Raw genomic sequence first — 18,172 nt, forward strand, 5'->3', positions numbered from 1 at the left:
CTGTGCTAATTTTATACTTCATCCATCTCATTCATGTTTGGTCCATCTCACCATTCTGTGCCTTTCACCTTGTTTTGTAAAATATGAACTAAATTGGTTTGCATTAATGCAGACAGTAAAATTGCTTTGAAAATCCTTTTATTTTATTTCTTTTCCCTGCTACACAACTTACACAAAGGTTCATATGAGGAAATAATTGGACACATATCACATTTATTTGACAAAGCTGTGAAAACCAGATTAACTGGATTGATCAATTTCATTAGATTTTGCACAAAACACTAGCTAGTCAAATTTTAAGTCTGAATAGAGAGATCATATAACATCAACAATCAATGTTGGTGTCAGTCCACAAGAGGGGAGACATAATAAACGCATCCCTTGGAGATCAACTTTTCTATTAGTCATGAGTACAAAAGTAATAACATATGTGATGAGCAGGAATATCCGTATATATTACACTTCTTGGAGCATGTATGCTATGCCCATAATATGCAGGACAACAAATTGCTCCATGATCCTAGGCTGAGTAATGAATTCGTTAGTCAGAGAATAACAACGGCTGTAATTGTTCCATTTTGAACAGTCAAATATTGTGCAGTAAGCAGATTTTTTTGGTCTATTTACAATGTTAGTTATTTTTGTGACTAGATGTAAGGCATCTCATATCAATATAGGGAAACAATGACCGAATAACGTAAATTAGATACAAAACCATCAACTACTATCACATATTTGTACCAAGAATACAGAAATTGTCCCAATGGGGCACCAAATTTATTCATAGTTTCTGAACTTCTAGAGCAAAATGATACAGAGGGTTGAGGAGGGAACAATGCACTTCATTCAAAAATCTAAATTTATATTGGGACAGTTCTGGTTGACAAAAATACAGCATAGGCAACCACATCATAAAATTTGGAGTTTTAGGCCAAACAAGAAATTAAAGAACACTTTAATCAGTACACTATGATTTGAGTCATTACAAAAGTCAGTCACAAAAGTGTAAAAGTCTCCATTTTTCGTCAAAATATGTTTTAAAACAAACATCAAATGTATATCAAAACTTCTAGTTGTGCAATGGAATAAAATTATATGACAATATTTCTCAAAATAATAACAAAAATACGATAAAAAAAATACTGTATAGAAATATTTAATGTGCTTACTTACTTCCTTCTTTAATAAAATATGTCAAGGCAACAGAAAAAATTCTGTACGGGGACGGTATTGAAAGCAAACAATACCAGTAGCAACATTACGTTTTCTATAAAGTACTGGCATTGTCTCCTAAAAACTTAACTACCTGCATAAAATAATACTTTGATTCATTGTGCTTTAATTGATGTGTGGATACTGAATTTGGAAAACTAACAACCGACTCCATAGCACTCATATGGACCGGGAAAGTAATCAGGGAATGCAATATTCCATACAATGGCAGCAGTCATCAGCCCTAGGTATAAGATGATGGAAGCCCACCAAATAACTCGTTCCCATGATCGCACTTCCAAGTTACGAAGTACCTGAATTCCAACAAGAAGTCCAGCAATAGCACCAGCCAAATGGGCAACATATCCAACCTGGAAACAGCAAAATTGAAAATAAATAAATTGCAAAATCAAACAAAAAAACTAACAGCAAGATTTAGCAGGCAAACCTAATTTGCTTACCTTATCATCGACCTCATGCAATCTGTTGTATATGGCTGTTCCGACATCTGACACTATTAGCAAAAGAAAGACAATCAACTGGTAAACAGCAAACTGCATTTCCTGGAAATTCTAAAACATACATAAAAGAATGTCAAGGACAGTTTTTGCAATTAACTTTCAAACTCATTTAAATGTCTGCTCACCATGATGATAGTAGCAATATGTGCAGTCATGATTGCATATACTCCACCAGATGCTCCAGCAAGGTATACATTTGGGTCAGAGACTGATGTTCCCAAGGACCCAGCGACTACTCCCGCCAAGTAAATAAGAAGAACACGCCACCATCGATGAACCATTTCTAGTGGTATTCCCAACATGATTTGAACCATCAAGTTGACTGCTAAATGAAAGACACTGAAAATCACAAGAAACAAAACCAATGAAAATTATCTTGCACAGCACATGATTCATCAGGACATTACCACACTACAGTAAAAAATGAACTCAATAACTCACCCCACATGTACAAACATGTATGTGAAGTAACGCCAAGCTTGTGATCTTTCACGAGGATTATAAATAAAAAGTTTTGCTGCAGGCCCACTGACTGTAGATCTGCCAGTCTCAACAACATCATACAAAAATGCAATGATCTGAAACAAGGCATACAAAAACAGTGATAATTGTCTAGAACAAAACTGACTTCGAACATTTGTTTTAATACCAGTACCCAAGCTTACCTCGATTATGCTCACAATGATCATGCAAACTGCAGGAGGATTGCATGTGTATTCATCTTCATATTCACCAGCATCAATATTATCCATGGCACGCTGCACAGCATAATCAGTAGTGTCTGTGGCTCGTTGGACAGAAGGTGGAGGTCGCCTTGGAACAATCGTCTTTCGAACAAATGTTTGAAGGCCTTGTCCAAAAACGGTTCGTACTTCTGGTTCTTGTATCTAGGAAACAAGCAAATTTTAGTAGCTCATAAAATGTTCTGACAACAATTATCTTTTTACATTATGGAAAAGACAGGATCCTCACCATTTTCAGAAACTCTTCATACTCAATATATCCATCTTTATTCTCATCTGCTTGAGCCACAATACGTTTAATACATCGATTTGGAATGTCCTGTTCAAATGATTCACTCTTGACAACTCGTTTCATTTCCGCCAATGACAGTCGTCCATCAGCATCCTCATCATACTGAAAAATAATGTAAGACAAATAAAACAATAATTTATGAGCACATGCATGTTTATTCAACATGTGAAATAGCCTTTCCTAACACTCACTTTATTGAAGATCATCTGCCAGTGCTGAAGCAAAAAAGAACACTCAGTTACTTTGGAAAACACTCCATACTATCAAGAAATTAATAAACTCAATAAATTACAAGATAATTATTCCAATTACTCACAGGGTACAGATGACCCATATTGATGGCAGTCTGGCCATTGACGTCACCTGATGAGGTCATCTTGTCTTGGGAAGAACCCTGTCACAAGGAGCACCTTAAGGTTACTACTCACTGACACTTCACTTCAGTGGATCTCAGTTCAACAGGTATACCCAAAAAAGTATACCAAGTCGTAAGTCACCACAAGTCACGTTCAAAATGCAGCTTCGAGGCACTGTCCCAGTAGAAATTAGCTCCCAAGGACAACGAGTGAACAATGGGATGAGTAGGTACTACAACTAGCAGCAAACTTGACTCCAGACTCGAGGTACTCGCAACTCAAGTCAAGTCAAGCCAACAAAGATAGTTTTATCAGAGGGCGAGGTCGCAGCGCCCGTGGGTTCCGGAAGGTGACTCACGCACTTCCTCCGCGGCCAACTTTGACGCTCGAGAGATAGAAAGGAGGCATAGATACCCGTTTGACCACATCTACACACTTACCGCTGCGGCCGTGGCTGGTCCGTTGTGTTGTCCGCCGGAATCCTCCCAAACATTCCTCTCGCCCCCCTCCTCCTCACTCACCCCCTCATCCCCGCCCCCTGCCCCTGTCAACGACCTCGATCGAGAGAGAAATTTACTCGTCGCATCGGAGGACGGGCCGTGACACGTCATGCTTTTAGGATTTGATTTACAATGAAGTAATGCCAGAAAGTTTCCCTGAAAGCATTTGTTTGAGAGGATGATTCAGGAAGCAGCTGTCCTGGATTTTTTTTAAAAGCAAGTTCCTTAGTTACACTTAGTTACAAAGTTTAGTATGTACTTTGAAATTTCTCATGTTAAAAGAAACAAATGAACGTGTTAAACGTAAACAAAAAGCTTCTGCAAAAATGTGTGTTTTCAAATAAATGTCAGATGATGTTGGTCTGCTTTTACTGATGTTGACGGTGTAAAACCGCCGAAGTAGATATGTATTGGAGAAGAAAATGAAATGAGCTAACTTTTTTGTTGCTAAAGTGATTTAATCTTTCTTGTTGTTGGCTGAGAAAGTCGATGCTATGGGTTGTTCCCTTTGCAATCAGGCAAAGGAATCTGAAGATGAAGAACCTAAGCCGAAAGAGTATTCTTGGTAAGTTGACAAATCCTGGTCGTTGAAATCTTATTTGAGTTTTATTGTGCTTAAATTATGATTCTATTTATTCCAGGGATAAAAGACCTCAGGTAGATCCTCATGATTTTATTATTGAAAACCTGAAAGGTGAGGATGTGTGCCGTACTTCTGGCTCAGTGAATGGTCAGCAGTTAGTAATACAAAACTGTTCAAACAGTATGATATTTGTTCTTGATTGTATTGATTCAATCAACATAGATGACTGTGCTAACTGTAAAATTATTTTGGGCCCAGTGAAAGGAAGGTAAGTGCTTCACTGTGTATGTTTGACATTGTTTCTATTTTGCTTTTCCCATCTTTTCTTCTAAATCATCAAATTTTCTTTCATGCAGTGTATTTGTAAGAGATTGTTTGGATTGTGTGCTTGTCGTCCCATGTGGACAGTTCCGCCTAAGGGATAGTCACCGATTAGATGTGTTTCTTCACTGCGCTACTCAACCCATCATTGAATCATCAACACACATACGATTTGCATGCATCCGTTTGCAGTACAACCATCTGAAAGGTAAAATTAATTAAAGTTTATGTTCTGGGTGTTATTTTATTGAACAATTTATTCTAATAATAATAATATCTGTATGTTTTTAATCATTATTTTCCTAAAGATCACATGAAGATGGCTGGTCTGAGTCCTTTTAACAATCTATGGAGTAGTGTGCATGATTTCACCCCTGTGGATGGTGATGGTAACTGGCGCAAGCTATCTCAGAAAGCACGACTACAAGAGTACATAACTCCACCTTTCCCACCTCAACTTCGAGAGTATGTAATCATATAAAAAAAAAAACCATTCTCTTGATAACAAATTTTGTTTGTACCTTACTGTCACAACAAAACTAATCTTTTTCGCTCCTTTTTGTCTTAGGGCAGGTTGGACTGTAACTTCTGACTCTGGACTGATACCTATCAGTCAAGGAGTTGCAGATTTCAGTGACTGGGACATATCCTTCGTACTGGTATTTGGAGATAGTGATAACCGTCAAAGTGATACCGCCTTGGAATTTCTTTCGTCACTCCTCAGGCAGAATGTGAGTGTTTTTTACTGTATCAAGTTGTGTACTGTGACTTTTCTGTATTAAAAAGAAAATTGCAATTTCCTTTTTTCTTTCAGGATAAATGTGTATTTTTATCAAGTAGGGAAGTCCAACTGCAGTCTGTGGATGCCATGGCCATTGGTCTGGAGCCAGCAGTTGCAAGTAAACTTGATAATGGGCCAGTTGTTGGCTTAGTTGTTGGTGGACAAAATATAATTGAAATATGCCTGAAGGTAGGCTCTTACCTCTATTTCTCCCTTAGAAATATCAGACAGTGATAAATAAATTACATACTTTGTTTTGTTTTTGTTGCAGTTACTGGAGGAGTGCAGTCTTGAAAATAACATATATGTAAGTCCAGATTCCAGCAGTGCCTCAAAGCAAGCCAGCAGTTTCTTTCAGTGTGCAGCAATGCACTTGGGCTGCTAAGCATTAGTCAATCGTCAGGGAGGTCCCATTGAAAAGCACCAAAAATCACTGTAGGAGATTAAATTTTATTTTTAAATGTAAAAACAAACAAACAAACAAACAAACAAAAAAAAAAGCAAAAAAAAAACACATTTATTATTTTGCTCTAGTCATCTAAGTTACCCATGTTCCTTTTAGTTGAGAACATAAATTTTATCCTGTGATTTGGCACCATACTTGGCAGAGCATGAACAAGTGCACTTTGTGTATGTTCAATTAAAGTACTAGCCATGGAAAAGGGTTTTAATTTATTCTCAGGAGATGCTGTTTCTGAGAGCACTTTGAACAGGAACTTTCAGAGCTTAGCTATCTTAATGTTGTGATTTATGCTTGCTTGACATATTTCTTTGTGATTGCACATTGTGATTGTAAACACCTCCTCTTAACGGAGGACTTGACTGACAGACAGTGTCATCAATTTATCATAAGCCGGCATCTTCGGAAACAATACTGTTACTTCATTACTCACGCCAAGTACATTCTGAACAAACAGTTTGTGTATTCAAGACTTATTTTGTATGCTCTATGGAATACTTTGGGTTAAAGAGGAGAAACTATTTTCTATCAGTATTTTTGAAGTCCGTCCAATTTTTCATGTCATGTATGTTAACTATTAACAAACGAGTGTCTCACTCCGCACTTTAAAGCAAGTAGGATTTATTTTTTTCATAGGTAGATTACATCTTTGCACCTCACAAATGTGGCGCACCCATTTTTCTATCCTTGCATTTGGCTTGACGTGCTCATTTATATACTTGAATTTAATAAAAAGTTCCAAAATCAAACTTGGTTTGCACTTCACTGCCCCCTTACGATCCGCCGCCGGGCACGCCGGGCAGGTAGGCAGCACCTCCTACGCCAGGGGGAGCCAGAGCCAGGGTCCGAGGCCGAGGGGCGAGGCAGGCTGCAGGAGCCCAGGGCTAGCCCACGAGCGAGGCCAGCAGCGCGCTGTCCGCGCCCCCTCGGGGGCAGGTCACGCCCGGCTGGAGCGGCTCCACGCACTCCCAGGTGTTCCAGCAGATGACGCGGTCCCCGTTGATGAAGCACACCTGCGGCTGGTGCGACGCGCGCAGGTCCGGGTCCTGGAAAAGAGGGCTCGTCACAGGGAAGCAACCTGGAAGCAACCGCAGCGACGCACTTCGAGCAGTCGTGTCGCGAGCGGTGGGAACCGCTCAGATTCCCAACTCGAGAACTTACTGGAACCAACTGGAAGGACAAAATAGGAAATAAAAGTGTACCCCGTGGTGCGTGTGTTCACCGTGTCTGCACCGTGTGGCCGTAAACGTAAGTACATGTTTCGCTCCGTTTACACCCTTCCAATCAAAAACGCTACTCAACGGTCTTTCCTCAAAGTCACATTTATTATTAATTAAATATTCTATTCTAAAAAAAATAAATAATGTCAATCCTCTCCATGAACGTGCGAATTCTTTTAACGGCACTACCAAAAGTCTCCCCAAATCCAAGTCTTTATTATATGAGAAACATTCACAGCTATAGTAATCAGTGGCGCATCAGTGGCGTCGTGGGGGTGCCCCATGTCTCTCTTTGATGGGGCGACGCGACGAGCCAGTCCACTTGCGGTCCAGTCCATGATGAGGTGTGGCGGCGAGAGGGACCCGCTCGGCCTGGCTGGCCTGGCTCAGCCTATGAGGGTGGCGAGCAGGGCCGGGCCGAGCGGAGCCTTGTCTGCTAGGAAGCCGGAGCAGCGCAGGGTCTTGCCCTTGCGCGAGTCGCCGATGCTGCATATCTCGGGCTGAGTCTCCGAGGAGATGCGGGGCCTTCCGTCCGGGGACTCCGCCAACGGCGCCTGCGTGCACGGCCACAACCCAAAGCAACGTGTCAAGCATGCAGTCATGCAGCAAGGCATCGACAAACACACACAGTCAGGCCCGTCAGGCCAGGGACGACTGAAAAACCATTTTCAGTCATTGACAGAAAAAGTAAGAGAAGTTTTCGCTTTTTAGAAGAAAAAGAAGAGTCAATTGTCTTTGGCCGAGAAATGCTTTTAGACGATAATAGATTTTGGATATTATTTTGCCCCAGTGACTTTCATCAAACACGGAAAGCGACGAAATGCATGCGAAAGCCACAATCCGAACAATGAAAAACTGAATATGCGAAATGATAAAAATTGATATGGTTTACAGGCCGCTTTCGAAGACATACAACGGCTAATGCATTCAAAAATGTTGCCCGCCCGCGAGAGAAAACATGAGTGACAGGGTACGCACCTGCGTGTACTTGGAGTGCCTCAGCTTGCCGCAGAAGTTCTTCGGCGACCAGTAGATGTCGCCCTCGATCTCCTCGGGCGTGGTGCCGCGGGTCGGCGTGCGCGTGGAGTTGACGGCGCCCCTCTCCAGGCGGATGTACGTCTTGTAGTCGGTGTCGCTGCAGCAGGAAGGGCGCAGGGTTACTGGGGACCGCCGCGCCCACACTGCAGGCGCCACGGCAGCCTCAGTCGACACGACTCACCCGTAGAAGTAGGTCCACCGGTTGGGGCGGCCCGCCGTCGCGTTCTTCTCCCACTTGATGTCGTTGACCTGGCCGGGGAAGCCGCCGTAGTCCAGCAGCACGGTCAGGATGTCGAAGTCCGCGTCCTCGGCGGTGCCGTTGGTGAGCTTCTGGTACGCCAGCAGGCACTCGTCCGTCACGGGGAGCTTGGCGGCCGGCTCGGTCGGCTCCGTCGGCTGGCGCTGTTGACGGGCACGGTTAGCTTCGTCGCTCTGTCTCCCTCGCACTTCAACGGGACGCTCCGTGAGTGCGAGAGAGACCTCGCACTTCAACGGGACGCCCCGTGAGTGCGAGAGAGACAGAGCGACGAGACGACCCTGCGGCCTCCCTGCATCTTACCCGCTCGGAGGCCGCCGGGGCTGCAGTGCTGGGCGCCGCGGTCGAGGTGGAAGTCGCTGCGGGGGCGGCTGCAGGGGTGGCTGCCGGGGTGGCTGCAGGGGTGGCTGCAGGGGTGGCTGCCGGGGTGGCTGCAGGGGTGGCTGCAGGGGCGGCTCCTCTAGACGCCACGGGGGTGGCTGCGGTCGGTGCGGCCGGCTGCTGCGTGTGGTCATGGTGGTGGTGGTGGTGATGGTCGGCGGGCTGGCGGGGTGCGCACCTCCCGCTCGTCTTTTCGGCGTCATCTGCTGCAAAACGAACGAAACAGCGCGGGTGAAACGAAGCCAAAGAGGCGGCGGGACCCACGCCTCGAGACGTACCGTCCGGCCTGCAGGGCGCCAGCGCGGCGAACACCTTCTTCGGGATGCTCAACGGGTTGAAGCCGCCGGCGGGGGCCGAGGGGCCCGAGGGGGCCGAGGCTTCGGCCGGGGGCTGCGTCCCCTTGGGCGCGAACACGCTGCCCAGCCCGAACTGAGGAGAGGCCGCGGGGGAGGCGGGGCACGGCACCGCGAAGAACGCCGCCACCGCCAGCACCAAGGCTACCTGTGGCCACAGGATAACGGTGTCGTTAAAATCAAAGCGCGCGCCACACACACACACACGCGCGCGCCTACACACAGACACAGAGGGCAGTATTGACGAAGACCACGCTGGGACCCACCCCTCGCCGTGCCGGCCACATCGCGCACGATGTATATCAATACTACTATCCACCCCAGTTAGCAGTCCAGCGGCCGGCCGCGCTAAAATATTCCTGGGAATTTTCCCCGCCATGACTGCATGGCTGCATAACAGAGTGGAATCGATTACCGGAGTCATCGCCATGCACAATGCACGAGGCTCCGAACCACTCGGAACGACTCGGAACCAGACGCGCCTCCGCCACTCCGGGGCGCCAACTCGTCTTGTCGACGGTGACGCACGGCAGGCGTCGCGAGGCGTCGCGACGCGTCGTGCCGCTGCTGCAGCACGCAAGCTGCACCGCCTTTTCAGAGGACAGTCACGATCGCCCTGCCGTCGTCTCGCCGTCTTGAACTTGAACGCGCAGCGCGCGCCCGCGAGAGCAGTACGAGATTGCGCGCCGAGCGCCGAGCCAGCGGCCGGCCGGGATGACGGTCGGGGGGACGGCTGGGGGGACGGCCGGGCCGGGCCGCGACGCCGGGACGGCCCTGAGCCGCAAGATGCACCCGTGAAACCGGTCCAACCCGCCGCGCCCCTCCAGGCGGGCCCCGCGGTGACAAACAAAAACTTGCGACAACTTCCCAAAGGCGCGCGCGGCGTGCACTTCGCGATGAGCGGCGCGCACTTCGCGACGAGCCGCAGGCCGCAGGCAGGCCGCCGCGGCGCCGGCTGATGTGATTGAGGAGTAATATTTTGGTGAAAGCTTTCCGAGCGCGCGTGAGTGTGAGTGTGTGAGTGTGTGTGCGCGTGCGTCCTTGTGTGTGCGGAGCAGCCTTTTCCCCAGGAGAGGTTCCGCCCACAAAAGGGGCCACGATGACGGGCGTCTCATATATGAAAGGACAGAATCGCGGTCGTCCAGTGGTGGCAATGCTTCCGATATAGAGCGTCGCAGGCTGGCCCGGGGGCTGGCCCGGGGGCTGGCCCGGGGCTGGGCCCGGCGGAGGTAAACACGAGAGCGCCGCATCTGGCGGGCCTGAGCGGACCGTCCCTGGCTGTCCGCGGCAGATAGGCCGTTGCTGCCACACCGTCTGTTTGGGCCGTATCGACAAATCCGGCAAACCACACAAAGCGCGCTCCCAGCTCCAATAAAGTATAACGCGCTGTGAATTCCTCCTCTCTGCACGGGGCCGCGGACGGACGGACGGACGGACAGACGCCCGGACGGACAGACGGACGGCTGGGGCCCCACTTAGGGAGGGGGTGGGGTGTCCACACACAGTGAGCCCCTGCTTCAATGGGAATGCGAGGAGGAGGGGGGAGTAGGCAGCAATGACCGAAAACCGCTCGCTGTACCTGGACGGCCCCCCTCACATTTCGTCTCGACATTTTCACGCGTACACAAACGTACACTCACACGCTCACACACACGCACAGACACGCTGATGCCTGGCACCGTCCCAGTACCTCGCCCGGCAAGTTCACGCGACCGTTACTCGCAGAAAATGTCTGTGCGCCAGGGACACACACACTCACGCACACACTCGATGTGTGGCGACCAACATAACAGTGCACGATATTTTGCTTCCCTCTTCGAGCCTCTTCGAGGACTCTGAAGGTTCCCCGTGGGTCTGTTTCTCCCGGGACCACAGAAGCAACTTGGAGTCGCCGTGACCCCCGACCGCACATCGCCTTGATCCTGGCCATTCAAGATCTAGGAGTCGCCTGATGGCTGTCAGCCGAGCCCACCGAGCCCGTCAGGTCTGCGGTGCTCCGATTAGAAGACTACGAATTGGGATATGCTGGGTAATCCCCTCTGACGTCAGTGCAGTCAGTGCTGGGAGCGGCGCCGAGCGGCGCCATTAGAGCCAGGGACACTTAGGCGAGGCCCTGGCCAGGGCCGTGCCGCAGTGGCGGCAGTGTGCCCACCGCCGCCACCAAGGCCCTGCTGGGTGCGCAGGTCGGGGTGCTCCGGCGGCGCGAGTGCGCTTAAAATAACTTAAAGACACTAAAACGGCGATAAACAGGAGCCTCTAAATCCAGTCCCAGTCGCCACAGCAGGAAGAGACGAGGCGGCGTACACTGCGGCCACTGCACTGTACAGAAGACGTCCCCGCGCCGCCGAGCCGCACGAACAAGGCCTGGAGCGGCCGTCGGTGCCGCCGGCCGCACGCGGAACAGGAGAGCAAGGCGGAGCAAGGTACCTGGATGTGTGTTCCCGCCATTCTCGAGCGCGGTCGCGAAGAGACTGCGATGCTCGAGCGACGCTCCTCAGCCTCACGAGTCGGGGACTGAGCGCGGCTCGGTACCACCGCGGCACGGCACGGCACGGCACGGCACAGGCACGGCACGCCGGCCCGCAAACCGGTTGCCTGCTTGCGCCCATTCGTCATCAAGGTTATCACATAGATTGAGCTTCTTTTTCGCCAACGCCTGGACGTCTTTCCCGTCCGACCGCGCCGCCATTTAAAACAACATGTCGACGATTCCTGGCGCAAACAGGCTCCCCGGGGCTGACGTGCGATCCCCTCGCCAGCTGCGGGGGAGGGGGCCGGCAACAACGTAACGAGGAAGATGTTCCAGATTCGGCCAGGTAGAGGCGCACACACGGCGGGACGCTGGAAATCGGTAAACAACGCGAGGGTCTTCTTTCCCGAAGCATCTTGTTGCAGTGGCGCGGGGGAAAGGGGGGGGGGGGGCGTGGGAGCGTAGTGGGGCTTCCCGGAAGCGAGCGTGCGGCGGCAGCGTCTCCAGGGATACGCCGTGCCCCGCCCCGCCCCACCAGTGCTCTATGCTAGGTTGTGGCTCGCGTACGCCGTGCCGCCGTGCCGACGCGACGCCGCGTGACGTACGAGACGTGGGTCCGGAGTCCCCTGCCAAGCGATGCAGAGGATTCTCTTCGTCACTCGGTCTCTGTCGCACTCAGGGGCCACGCCGTTCGGGTGCGAGAGAGACAAAGCGACGAACCGCTCGCGGCAGGAGCCCCTGCTGGCAGGCCGGGCCTCGGACAGCCGCGTCGAACGGATGGCCTATCCGGCACTCGGCGGGCGCTCCCCGTGCGGTGCGGCGCTGTGCGGTCCGGTGCACGCAATGCCCCAGTGTAGAAGCAGCTGCCTACTCGGTAAATGTGCCGCATAAAAGGCCATTTTTGGCCATTTTAGAAATCGTGAAGTTCAATAACTTTTTCATTTCCCATCCAAACCCATGACATTTATTCACGTTTTTCGTTTCTGTAAACCAATGTCATTTTGGCCAACTTTGAAAATTCCCACAATCATGCATGCTGATGTTGGCAGCCCTTTCGGCACTGGTGCATCGAGATGACTTTTGCCAACTTATGTGGCAGCACTGCCGCCGCCACACTGCCGACTCTATTCCCTGTCGAAAGAGTTCCAGGCAGCGAAGCGGACAGACGGGCGGGAAACGCAATGGGACGAATAAAAAAAGGAGGAAAAAAAAGATGCCGAAAAAAGCGGCGCGGGAGAAGTTTCCTTTCAGTGATTCTGTGAAACGCGCGTCGAATTCGCGCTTGGCGCGCTGGCCGCTGTATAAGTAAATCGCCACTGATTGACTCGCAGTATAAAGGCCAAGGGGAATAAAACTGCAGCGAGAGGTGGCAGGGCGGGGCGGGGCCGAGAGCGTGCGCTGCTTGGACAAGTGGCGAGGCACGGCGAGGCACGGCGAGGCACGGGCGACGCGAAGCGAGGTGGACAGCGGGGAATGGGAATGAGTTGCGCAGCCTCCTCCCCCTCGGGCCGAAAGTCTGAAAATTGGTGGGGGATTGCGGCATGTGACGGCCTCGACCTGTCACATCAGCCAATTCATGGAAAGCAAAAAACAAAAAACAAAAAAAAAAACTTTCTTTTGACGAGTACAGCTCTGCCCGGGAGGGCAGCAACAAGTGAATTTTGGTAAATAAAAAATAAAACGAAACACTCTTTTTTCACGGCGACTTGTGGAGTGCATTTCACGTTGAATATCACCTGGAATGGCAAGAGTGCTAAAAAGTTTGAAAGGCAACTTTTTGAAAGCAGGCTTTTTCCGCAAACAGGAAGTATCGGGCAATCTGTCAGGAGAAGCCGACGAAGCCGACCGCCTCGCCCCGCCTCATTGGCCGAGGAGGGCAGAGCATGCCGTGCTGGCGGCGGCCTCGCCTCACTCATCTCTTCATTTTCATGTACATTTTTTTGGAACCGGCACTCTGTGGTGATCTACGTCAGCAGTGTGGTGGTCAGTGGGAAGGCCGAAATGGACGTTCCATCCCCCGCCCCACCCCTCACCTGCCCGTCTCTGTGCATCCGACGCGTTGGCCCATCAGTCGATCAGATAGAAAAGGTGCGTGAATGATTTGGGCTTGGCGGCGTGCCGGGCGTGCCCCCAAATGGAGGGCCGCGACTCTGCGTCGCTCTGCCTCGCTCTGCGTGACAGGCGGGCGGTGCCCGCGGCGGGGGCTTTCAATGTGTTTCCATTAGCCGCTTCCGTACAGAGGAGGCCGCCGATTGAAACTTGTTATCGACTGAAAGAATCTCCGAGGGTCGGGCAGTCGGGCGCGGTGCTTGGCGGCGACGTGCGCGGTGCCCGGGGCAAGGCGGCAAAGGCAGCAAGCACGTCGGCGTGTGTGGCACACTGTGGCGGCCTCATCGCCGTCGCCCACACCGCGGATTTTTTCCAAAGCTCGGGCGTGTGCGCACGGCGAGGCAAGTGGGGGCTTTCTCGGACGACGCCGGGGAGCGCCGCAGCGCTGCGGCCAAAGAAAAGCTTCTTTTGCGTTGTTTTCGCGGGGGCCGCGAGAGGAGAGGCCCCCTGGCTCGGCCGGGGCAACTTCTTGCTTCGGGGTCGGCAGGCAGTCGGCAGGCGGCGGCGCGGCACTCTCCCCGCTGGCATCTCACCTTCCGACTCGGCGTGCCGAAAACCCGAAGACCACAAACAGCAAAAAACTCCGAGGGTGTGGGCGCGATGCGTGTGGCGGCCTCATTGGAAGAGGTCTGAGTGGCGAAGCAGGGGAAGCGGCAAATAGCCGTCTTGGAGGGAATGCGGTTGGAGAGGATGCGTCGGTGCCGAGACTCCGTGACTCGTTGGCTGTGTGCCCCTCCCCTTGCCCCTCCCGGCGCGCTTCCCTTCATGTGTTGTAAAAGTAACCCCGGCTAGCGCGGGCTGGCGGGGCTGGCGTCACGAACGGCCCCGACCCCAACCCGTTCCCTGACGTCCCCGACGGCAGCCCTGCCCGTCAGCCCCCTCCCCCTCTCAGTCTGCCTTCCCTCGGCCGGCCGACCCTCAGGCTTGACATCGACGGCGGTTCGCCGTGGGTTCACAGTGTGCGTGCGCGTGCCGCCTTTTCCCTTCTTTCTGCGCGGATCCCCCCGCATCCCCCAGTTTCGGGATGTTTCGGGGTCGCTGTAGGCACTGTTGCCCGCGGGGCTGGGCTGGGGCGGCGCGGCCCGACGCCGTGACCCCCGACCCCCATTTGAATGTTGCAACAACAGCGCCGGGCAGACAGGGCCCGGAAGTGTGCACGGGCCTTTGCCGCTCTCGGAGGGGTCGTCAACTCATCAACCTCATATTGCTCTTGCACTGGGTCTGCGTCAAGGGCTGCCGCGCTGCTGGAGTATTATGCAGAGTGCTTGGGCGCGTTGTTCTTGTTCACCTGGTCCAGGACATCCCGGAGCGGCCTCGGGGTCGCGCCCCGGCGTCTGCTGGGCAGGCAGTCCGTGGGCCGACGGGGTCCTTGAAAGGTGCCGGCACAGCCCTGCCTGTGATGAGGACCTCTTTGACAGCGCGGAGGTTCCGAACCCCGGCCTGGCATGATTGCGACGATGCGTCTGGGGCCTCCGGATCGCCAAGGCGGGCGGCACGGAGACGCCCCTTTCAGGGCTGTGGCTGCCTGTGGTGGTGGTCGTGGGTAGCATTCAGGCAAACCTGATCACGGTGCTACCTGTGCCGCCCGTTCCGTGCGGCCCGGTCGGCGCGCCCCCACCCCCGCGTAGTTCGCCGGCGTGCCGCTGCGCCAGGGGCGCTGGCGTCGCGCGCGTCGCGCCGTGCCCCTGCTGGGGCTGCCCGCCACTGCTCGCTTCTCATGGCCCTAGCGCGCTGGCAAGCCTGGCTGTCTCAGTCGATCGCTGGAGAGCTCGGCGAGCACACCCCATTGCAGGCGCTGCCACCCCCGACGCCCCGCACCGCGCCGCACAGACGACCAGGCCGTGCGAGTCGGGCCGAGTGGTGCCGGGCCGGGCCGAGCCGAGTCGAGCAGGACGCCCCCAGCCGAGCCGAGCCGAGCCGGGGAGCGAGTGGAGCCGGGAGTGCATCGAGGAATACCTCCAGTGGATACTTGTTGAGGACCAGCCGGAGACGCCGGAGACGTCGAGCAGCACCGGTAATGCTTCATTCATCTTTCATTCCCTCGTCAGGGCCGCAGGCGTCCGCCATGAACGGCCGCGCTCTGCTTGCCATTCGCCCCGCGTGGTCTGCCGCGCAACATTGAAAAAAATGAAAAGAAAATTCATCAAATAATATAAAAATGACAGTTTGATTCGGGCGCTCCGCTGCTAGCTGTCATCGGCGGAATGTTTCGGCGGAAACGAATCCGATCGGGTCACGCGCGGCCCGTCAGGCACGCCGCCAGCCCGCCCCAGCCCGTCACCATGTTTGTCAATCCAATTAGTGCGATGACGGCGCGATTCGCTAGAGACGCGCTGAGCTCCGAGTCCGGGAAAAGGACCCGAGCCAATCACATGGGGCACCGACCGGGAGTCCAAAGCCGCCAGCACGTGTTTGATTCAAGTCCTTTTCGAGGACCCGGAGCTCTAAACAGGTCCTCTGGCACGCCGTGCCTCGGCCTCGGCGGCCCCCAGCAAAGCCAGATTAGAAAGCCATTGTCGGGCTCATTGTCCGTGCGCCCCGTCCTTCCGCTCGGCCTCCTTCACGTCGGCCACCTCGTCGTCCGAGCCCGCCGAGCCGGCAAGCGTTCGGGGATGATCCGGGCCGCAGACCGCGAGGCACGGCGAGGCACGGCGAGGACGACGATAATGTTTGGTGGCCACAAGCCGATTGGCGGGGACCCAGGCCGGGGACTAGACGCAGGGACCCGGGCCGGGGCTGGGGCGCGGGGCGCAAGAAGAGCGCAAGGACCCAGTCTGTTATTCCGGGGAAGGGGTGAGCCCACCCGATCTGCGCTCTCTCTCTCTCTCTCTCTCTCTCTCTCTCTCTCTCTCTCTCTCTCACTGCTGTTCACATGCATATCGCACCAACACTCATGCAAACACATTCACACGGACGCACACACACAGTGGCGCGGCGGCAAACGACAAAATTGGCTCTTTTGTGCACGTGGCAGGCGGGCTGGTCCACGTCGCTGAAGAGCGCGGGTCGGGCGCCACGTAACTTATGTATGACTCTTGGAGTCCGCTCTGCTAATCCGGTGGTCGCGAGGGCGGGGCGTGGCGGGGCACCACTGTCGCCTCCTTAGCCGTATTGGGGCACGAGGCGACCCCCCGAGGGGCCCCGGGGGCCGGGCCAGGCAATCCCCGGCGATCCCCCGAGCCCGGAGGGAACCCAGAGGGCCTCGGCCCCGCCCCGCCCCGCCCCGCCCTGCGCCGTGCTGCTGCTTCGATTAGCTGCTGGCTGCAAGTTTTTCGAATCGGATTATCGTGGCTCCGCGTTCGCCGCGTTCGCCCTGATGACAGCAGCTTTCCCCGCCGCACCCCGCTAACCACACCGCCTCGCCGTACCGTCGTGGTCCGCACCAGGCGAGGCACCAGGCCCCCCCCATAAAGGCTGTACTTAAGCCCGCTACCAGTAATTACGCCACATGCTTGCGCTGCCTGCTCGGGAAGTGCGCCCTGCCCTTCGGTTTAGGGCCGCTGCCGTGCTGCCGTGGCCATGCGGGGCGCGGAGCGGCAGTCCCGCCCAACGAGTGTGTTCGCAATACCAGGACTGCTTGTCGCACTCCGCTGGAAGCGGCTGGAAGCCCGGGGGGGGGGGGGGGGGGGGGAGCCACCGCGCCGCAGCCAAGCTGGAGGCAGATGGCACGCTTAGTCCCGGGTGTTGTTTTAGGCCAGGTCGGGCTGCCGGCTGCGAGCGAGCTGAAGGTGAACCGAGCGGTTTGATCTGCGGCGATGGAGGAGAGAGCGGCGCGTCTGGATGGAATTGGAGCTGGGCAAGCGAGGCGCGCGAGGCAAGCAGCGGCCCGGCGTCGATGATGCACGCAACCAACAGCCCGGCCGCCTCGCTCCTCCACTGTAAATAGTGGATGCGGACTCCTTGGCATTCTTGCGGCGGATGCGGGCGGAGAGCACCTTGCGCGGAACGACTCGGAAGGGAGGGGGGGGGGGAGGGGGGCTTGTATTTCCCCAAGTGGGATGCCGACCTGGTGCAGGCGAAAAGTAACGTCACTCTGTTTTCCTATTAGGGCGGCTCGGGCCCTGCCTTGCCTGCCAGCGCCAGCACTGCCAGGTCATGTTGGGGAAGGCAGGGGGCGGACGGCAGATAGATGGATGGATGGACGGACAGCCGAACAGTTAGTTGCAGCCGTAGAAAACACGGCACGCCTTTCAGGCCGCGGCCTCGGAGCGCCCCTCTGACGACACAACTGGTCCACTGCTCTCGCTCTTTCTCTCTTAAAGAAAATCGTCACAACGACTCGCCCCTTTTTCTTTCTGTCGGAGATGCACTCTGCGGTCCCTTCGGCCCCGCATTCACGGAGGGATAGTTTTAAGGTGGGTTGGTGCCATTCCCTTGATGAGGGGAAGAGAGAGAGGGCAACGCGATGCGGGGGAGCGCGGATTGCACGGATAGAGGCATTGTGTGCCGCGGCGGTACGCCCCGCTAGGTCCGTGGTGGGTTCGTGGTGGGTCCGTGGTGGCTCCGTGGTGGGTTGGGGCAGCTGGCAGCCCTCCCGCCGCCTGGGGACAAGGAAAATAGCAGATTTATTCACCTG

At 53.8% G+C, this 18,172-nt stretch overlaps 3 protein-coding genes across 5 annotated transcripts; 1 reads left to right on the top strand and 2 right to left on the bottom strand.

Moving 5' to 3' along the window:
- Nucleotides 1–381: 381 nt before the first annotated feature.
- LOC117642103 (rhomboid-related protein 2-like) lies at nucleotides 382–3,695 on the bottom strand. 3 transcript variants are annotated; one of them, XM_034379942.1, is made up of 9 exons: nucleotides 3,565–3,695; nucleotides 3,085–3,162; nucleotides 2,960–2,983; nucleotides 2,706–2,870; nucleotides 2,399–2,620; nucleotides 2,175–2,311; nucleotides 1,859–2,072; nucleotides 1,674–1,784; nucleotides 382–1,583 (listed from the first exon to the last, which is right to left on the bottom strand). In XM_034379942.1, the coding sequence occupies exons 2-9, from the start codon at nucleotides 3,142–3,144 to the stop codon at nucleotides 1,371–1,373; spliced, it is 1,146 nt and encodes a 381-aa protein (XP_034235833.1). In that variant the 5' UTR covers nucleotides 3,145–3,162; nucleotides 3,565–3,695; the 3' UTR covers nucleotides 382–1,370. The 3 variants fall into 3 exon arrangements, with proteins under 3 accessions (XP_034235833.1, XP_034235834.1, XP_034235832.1); XM_034379943.1 differs by lacking the exon at nucleotides 3,565–3,695 and adding an exon at nucleotides 3,266–3,558; XM_034379941.1 differs by lacking the exon at nucleotides 3,565–3,695 and adding an exon at nucleotides 3,251–3,558.
- On the top strand, nucleotides 3,672–5,814 carry LOC117642104 (protein XRP2-like). Its single transcript, XM_034379944.1, has 7 exons — nucleotides 3,672–4,189; nucleotides 4,266–4,475; nucleotides 4,564–4,736; nucleotides 4,837–4,993; nucleotides 5,097–5,259; nucleotides 5,343–5,498; nucleotides 5,581–5,814. The coding sequence occupies exons 1-7, from the start codon at nucleotides 4,119–4,121 to the stop codon at nucleotides 5,692–5,694; spliced, it is 1,044 nt and encodes a 347-aa protein (XP_034235835.1). The 5' UTR covers nucleotides 3,672–4,118; the 3' UTR covers nucleotides 5,695–5,814.
- Nucleotides 5,815–7,068: 1,254 nt separating this feature from the next.
- Nucleotides 7,069–11,528, bottom strand: LOC117642964 (anti-sigma-I factor RsgI2-like). The gene is made up of 6 exons (XM_034381600.1): nucleotides 11,445–11,528; nucleotides 8,943–9,165; nucleotides 8,587–8,870; nucleotides 8,209–8,429; nucleotides 7,968–8,124; nucleotides 7,069–7,543 (listed from the first exon to the last, which is right to left on the bottom strand). The coding sequence occupies exons 1-6, from the start codon at nucleotides 11,463–11,465 to the stop codon at nucleotides 7,376–7,378; spliced, it is 1,074 nt and encodes a 357-aa protein (XP_034237491.1). The 5' UTR covers nucleotides 11,466–11,528; the 3' UTR covers nucleotides 7,069–7,375.
- Between the last annotated feature and the right edge of the window lie 6,644 nt (nucleotides 11,529–18,172).

The sequence above is a fragment of the Thrips palmi genome, unplaced genomic scaffold, assembly GCF_012932325.1.
Source record: "Thrips palmi isolate BJ-2018 unplaced genomic scaffold, TpBJ-2018v1 HiC_scaffold_16, whole genome shotgun sequence".
Lineage (NCBI taxonomy): Eukaryota > Metazoa > Arthropoda > Insecta > Thysanoptera > Thripidae > Thrips > Thrips palmi.

What these genes read in the sequence shown, in the direction of transcription:
- LOC117642103 (XM_034379942.1), bottom strand. Translation starts at nt 3,144, where the DNA reads ATGACCTCATCAGGTGACGTCAATGGCCAGACTGCCATCAATATGGGT. An exon ending in ATGAAGAGTTTCTGAAAATG is followed by an intron (nt 2,621 to 2,705) that starts GTGAGGATCCTG and finishes CTTGTTTCCTAG; the next exon opens with ATACAAGAACCAGAAGTACG. An exon ending in TGCATGAGGTCGATGATAAG is followed by an intron (nt 1,584 to 1,673) that starts GTAAGCAAATTA and finishes TGCTGTTTCCAG; the next exon opens with GTTGGATATGTTGCCCATTT.
- LOC117642104 (XM_034379944.1), top strand. Translation starts at nt 4,119, where the DNA reads ATGGGTTGTTCCCTTTGCAATCAGGCAAAGGAATCTGAAGATGAAGAA. An exon ending in AAGCCGAAAGAGTATTCTTG is followed by an intron (nt 4,190 to 4,265) that starts GTAAGTTGACAA and finishes TATTTATTCCAG; the next exon opens with GGATAAAAGACCTCAGGTAG. An exon ending in CGTCACTCCTCAGGCAGAAT is followed by an intron (nt 5,260 to 5,342) that starts GTGAGTGTTTTT and finishes TTTTTCTTTCAG; the next exon opens with GATAAATGTGTATTTTTATC.
- LOC117642964 (XM_034381600.1), bottom strand. Translation starts at nt 11,465, where the DNA reads ATGGCGGGAACACACATCCAG. An exon ending in GGCGCCCTGCAGGCCGGACG is followed by an intron (nt 8,871 to 8,942) that starts GTACGTCTCGAG and finishes TTCGTTTTGCAG; the next exon opens with CAGATGACGCCGAAAAGACG. An exon ending in GGCACTCCAAGTACACGCAG is followed by an intron (nt 7,544 to 7,967) that starts GTGCGTACCCTG and finishes CCGTGCACGCAG; the next exon opens with GCGCCGTTGGCGGAGTCCCC.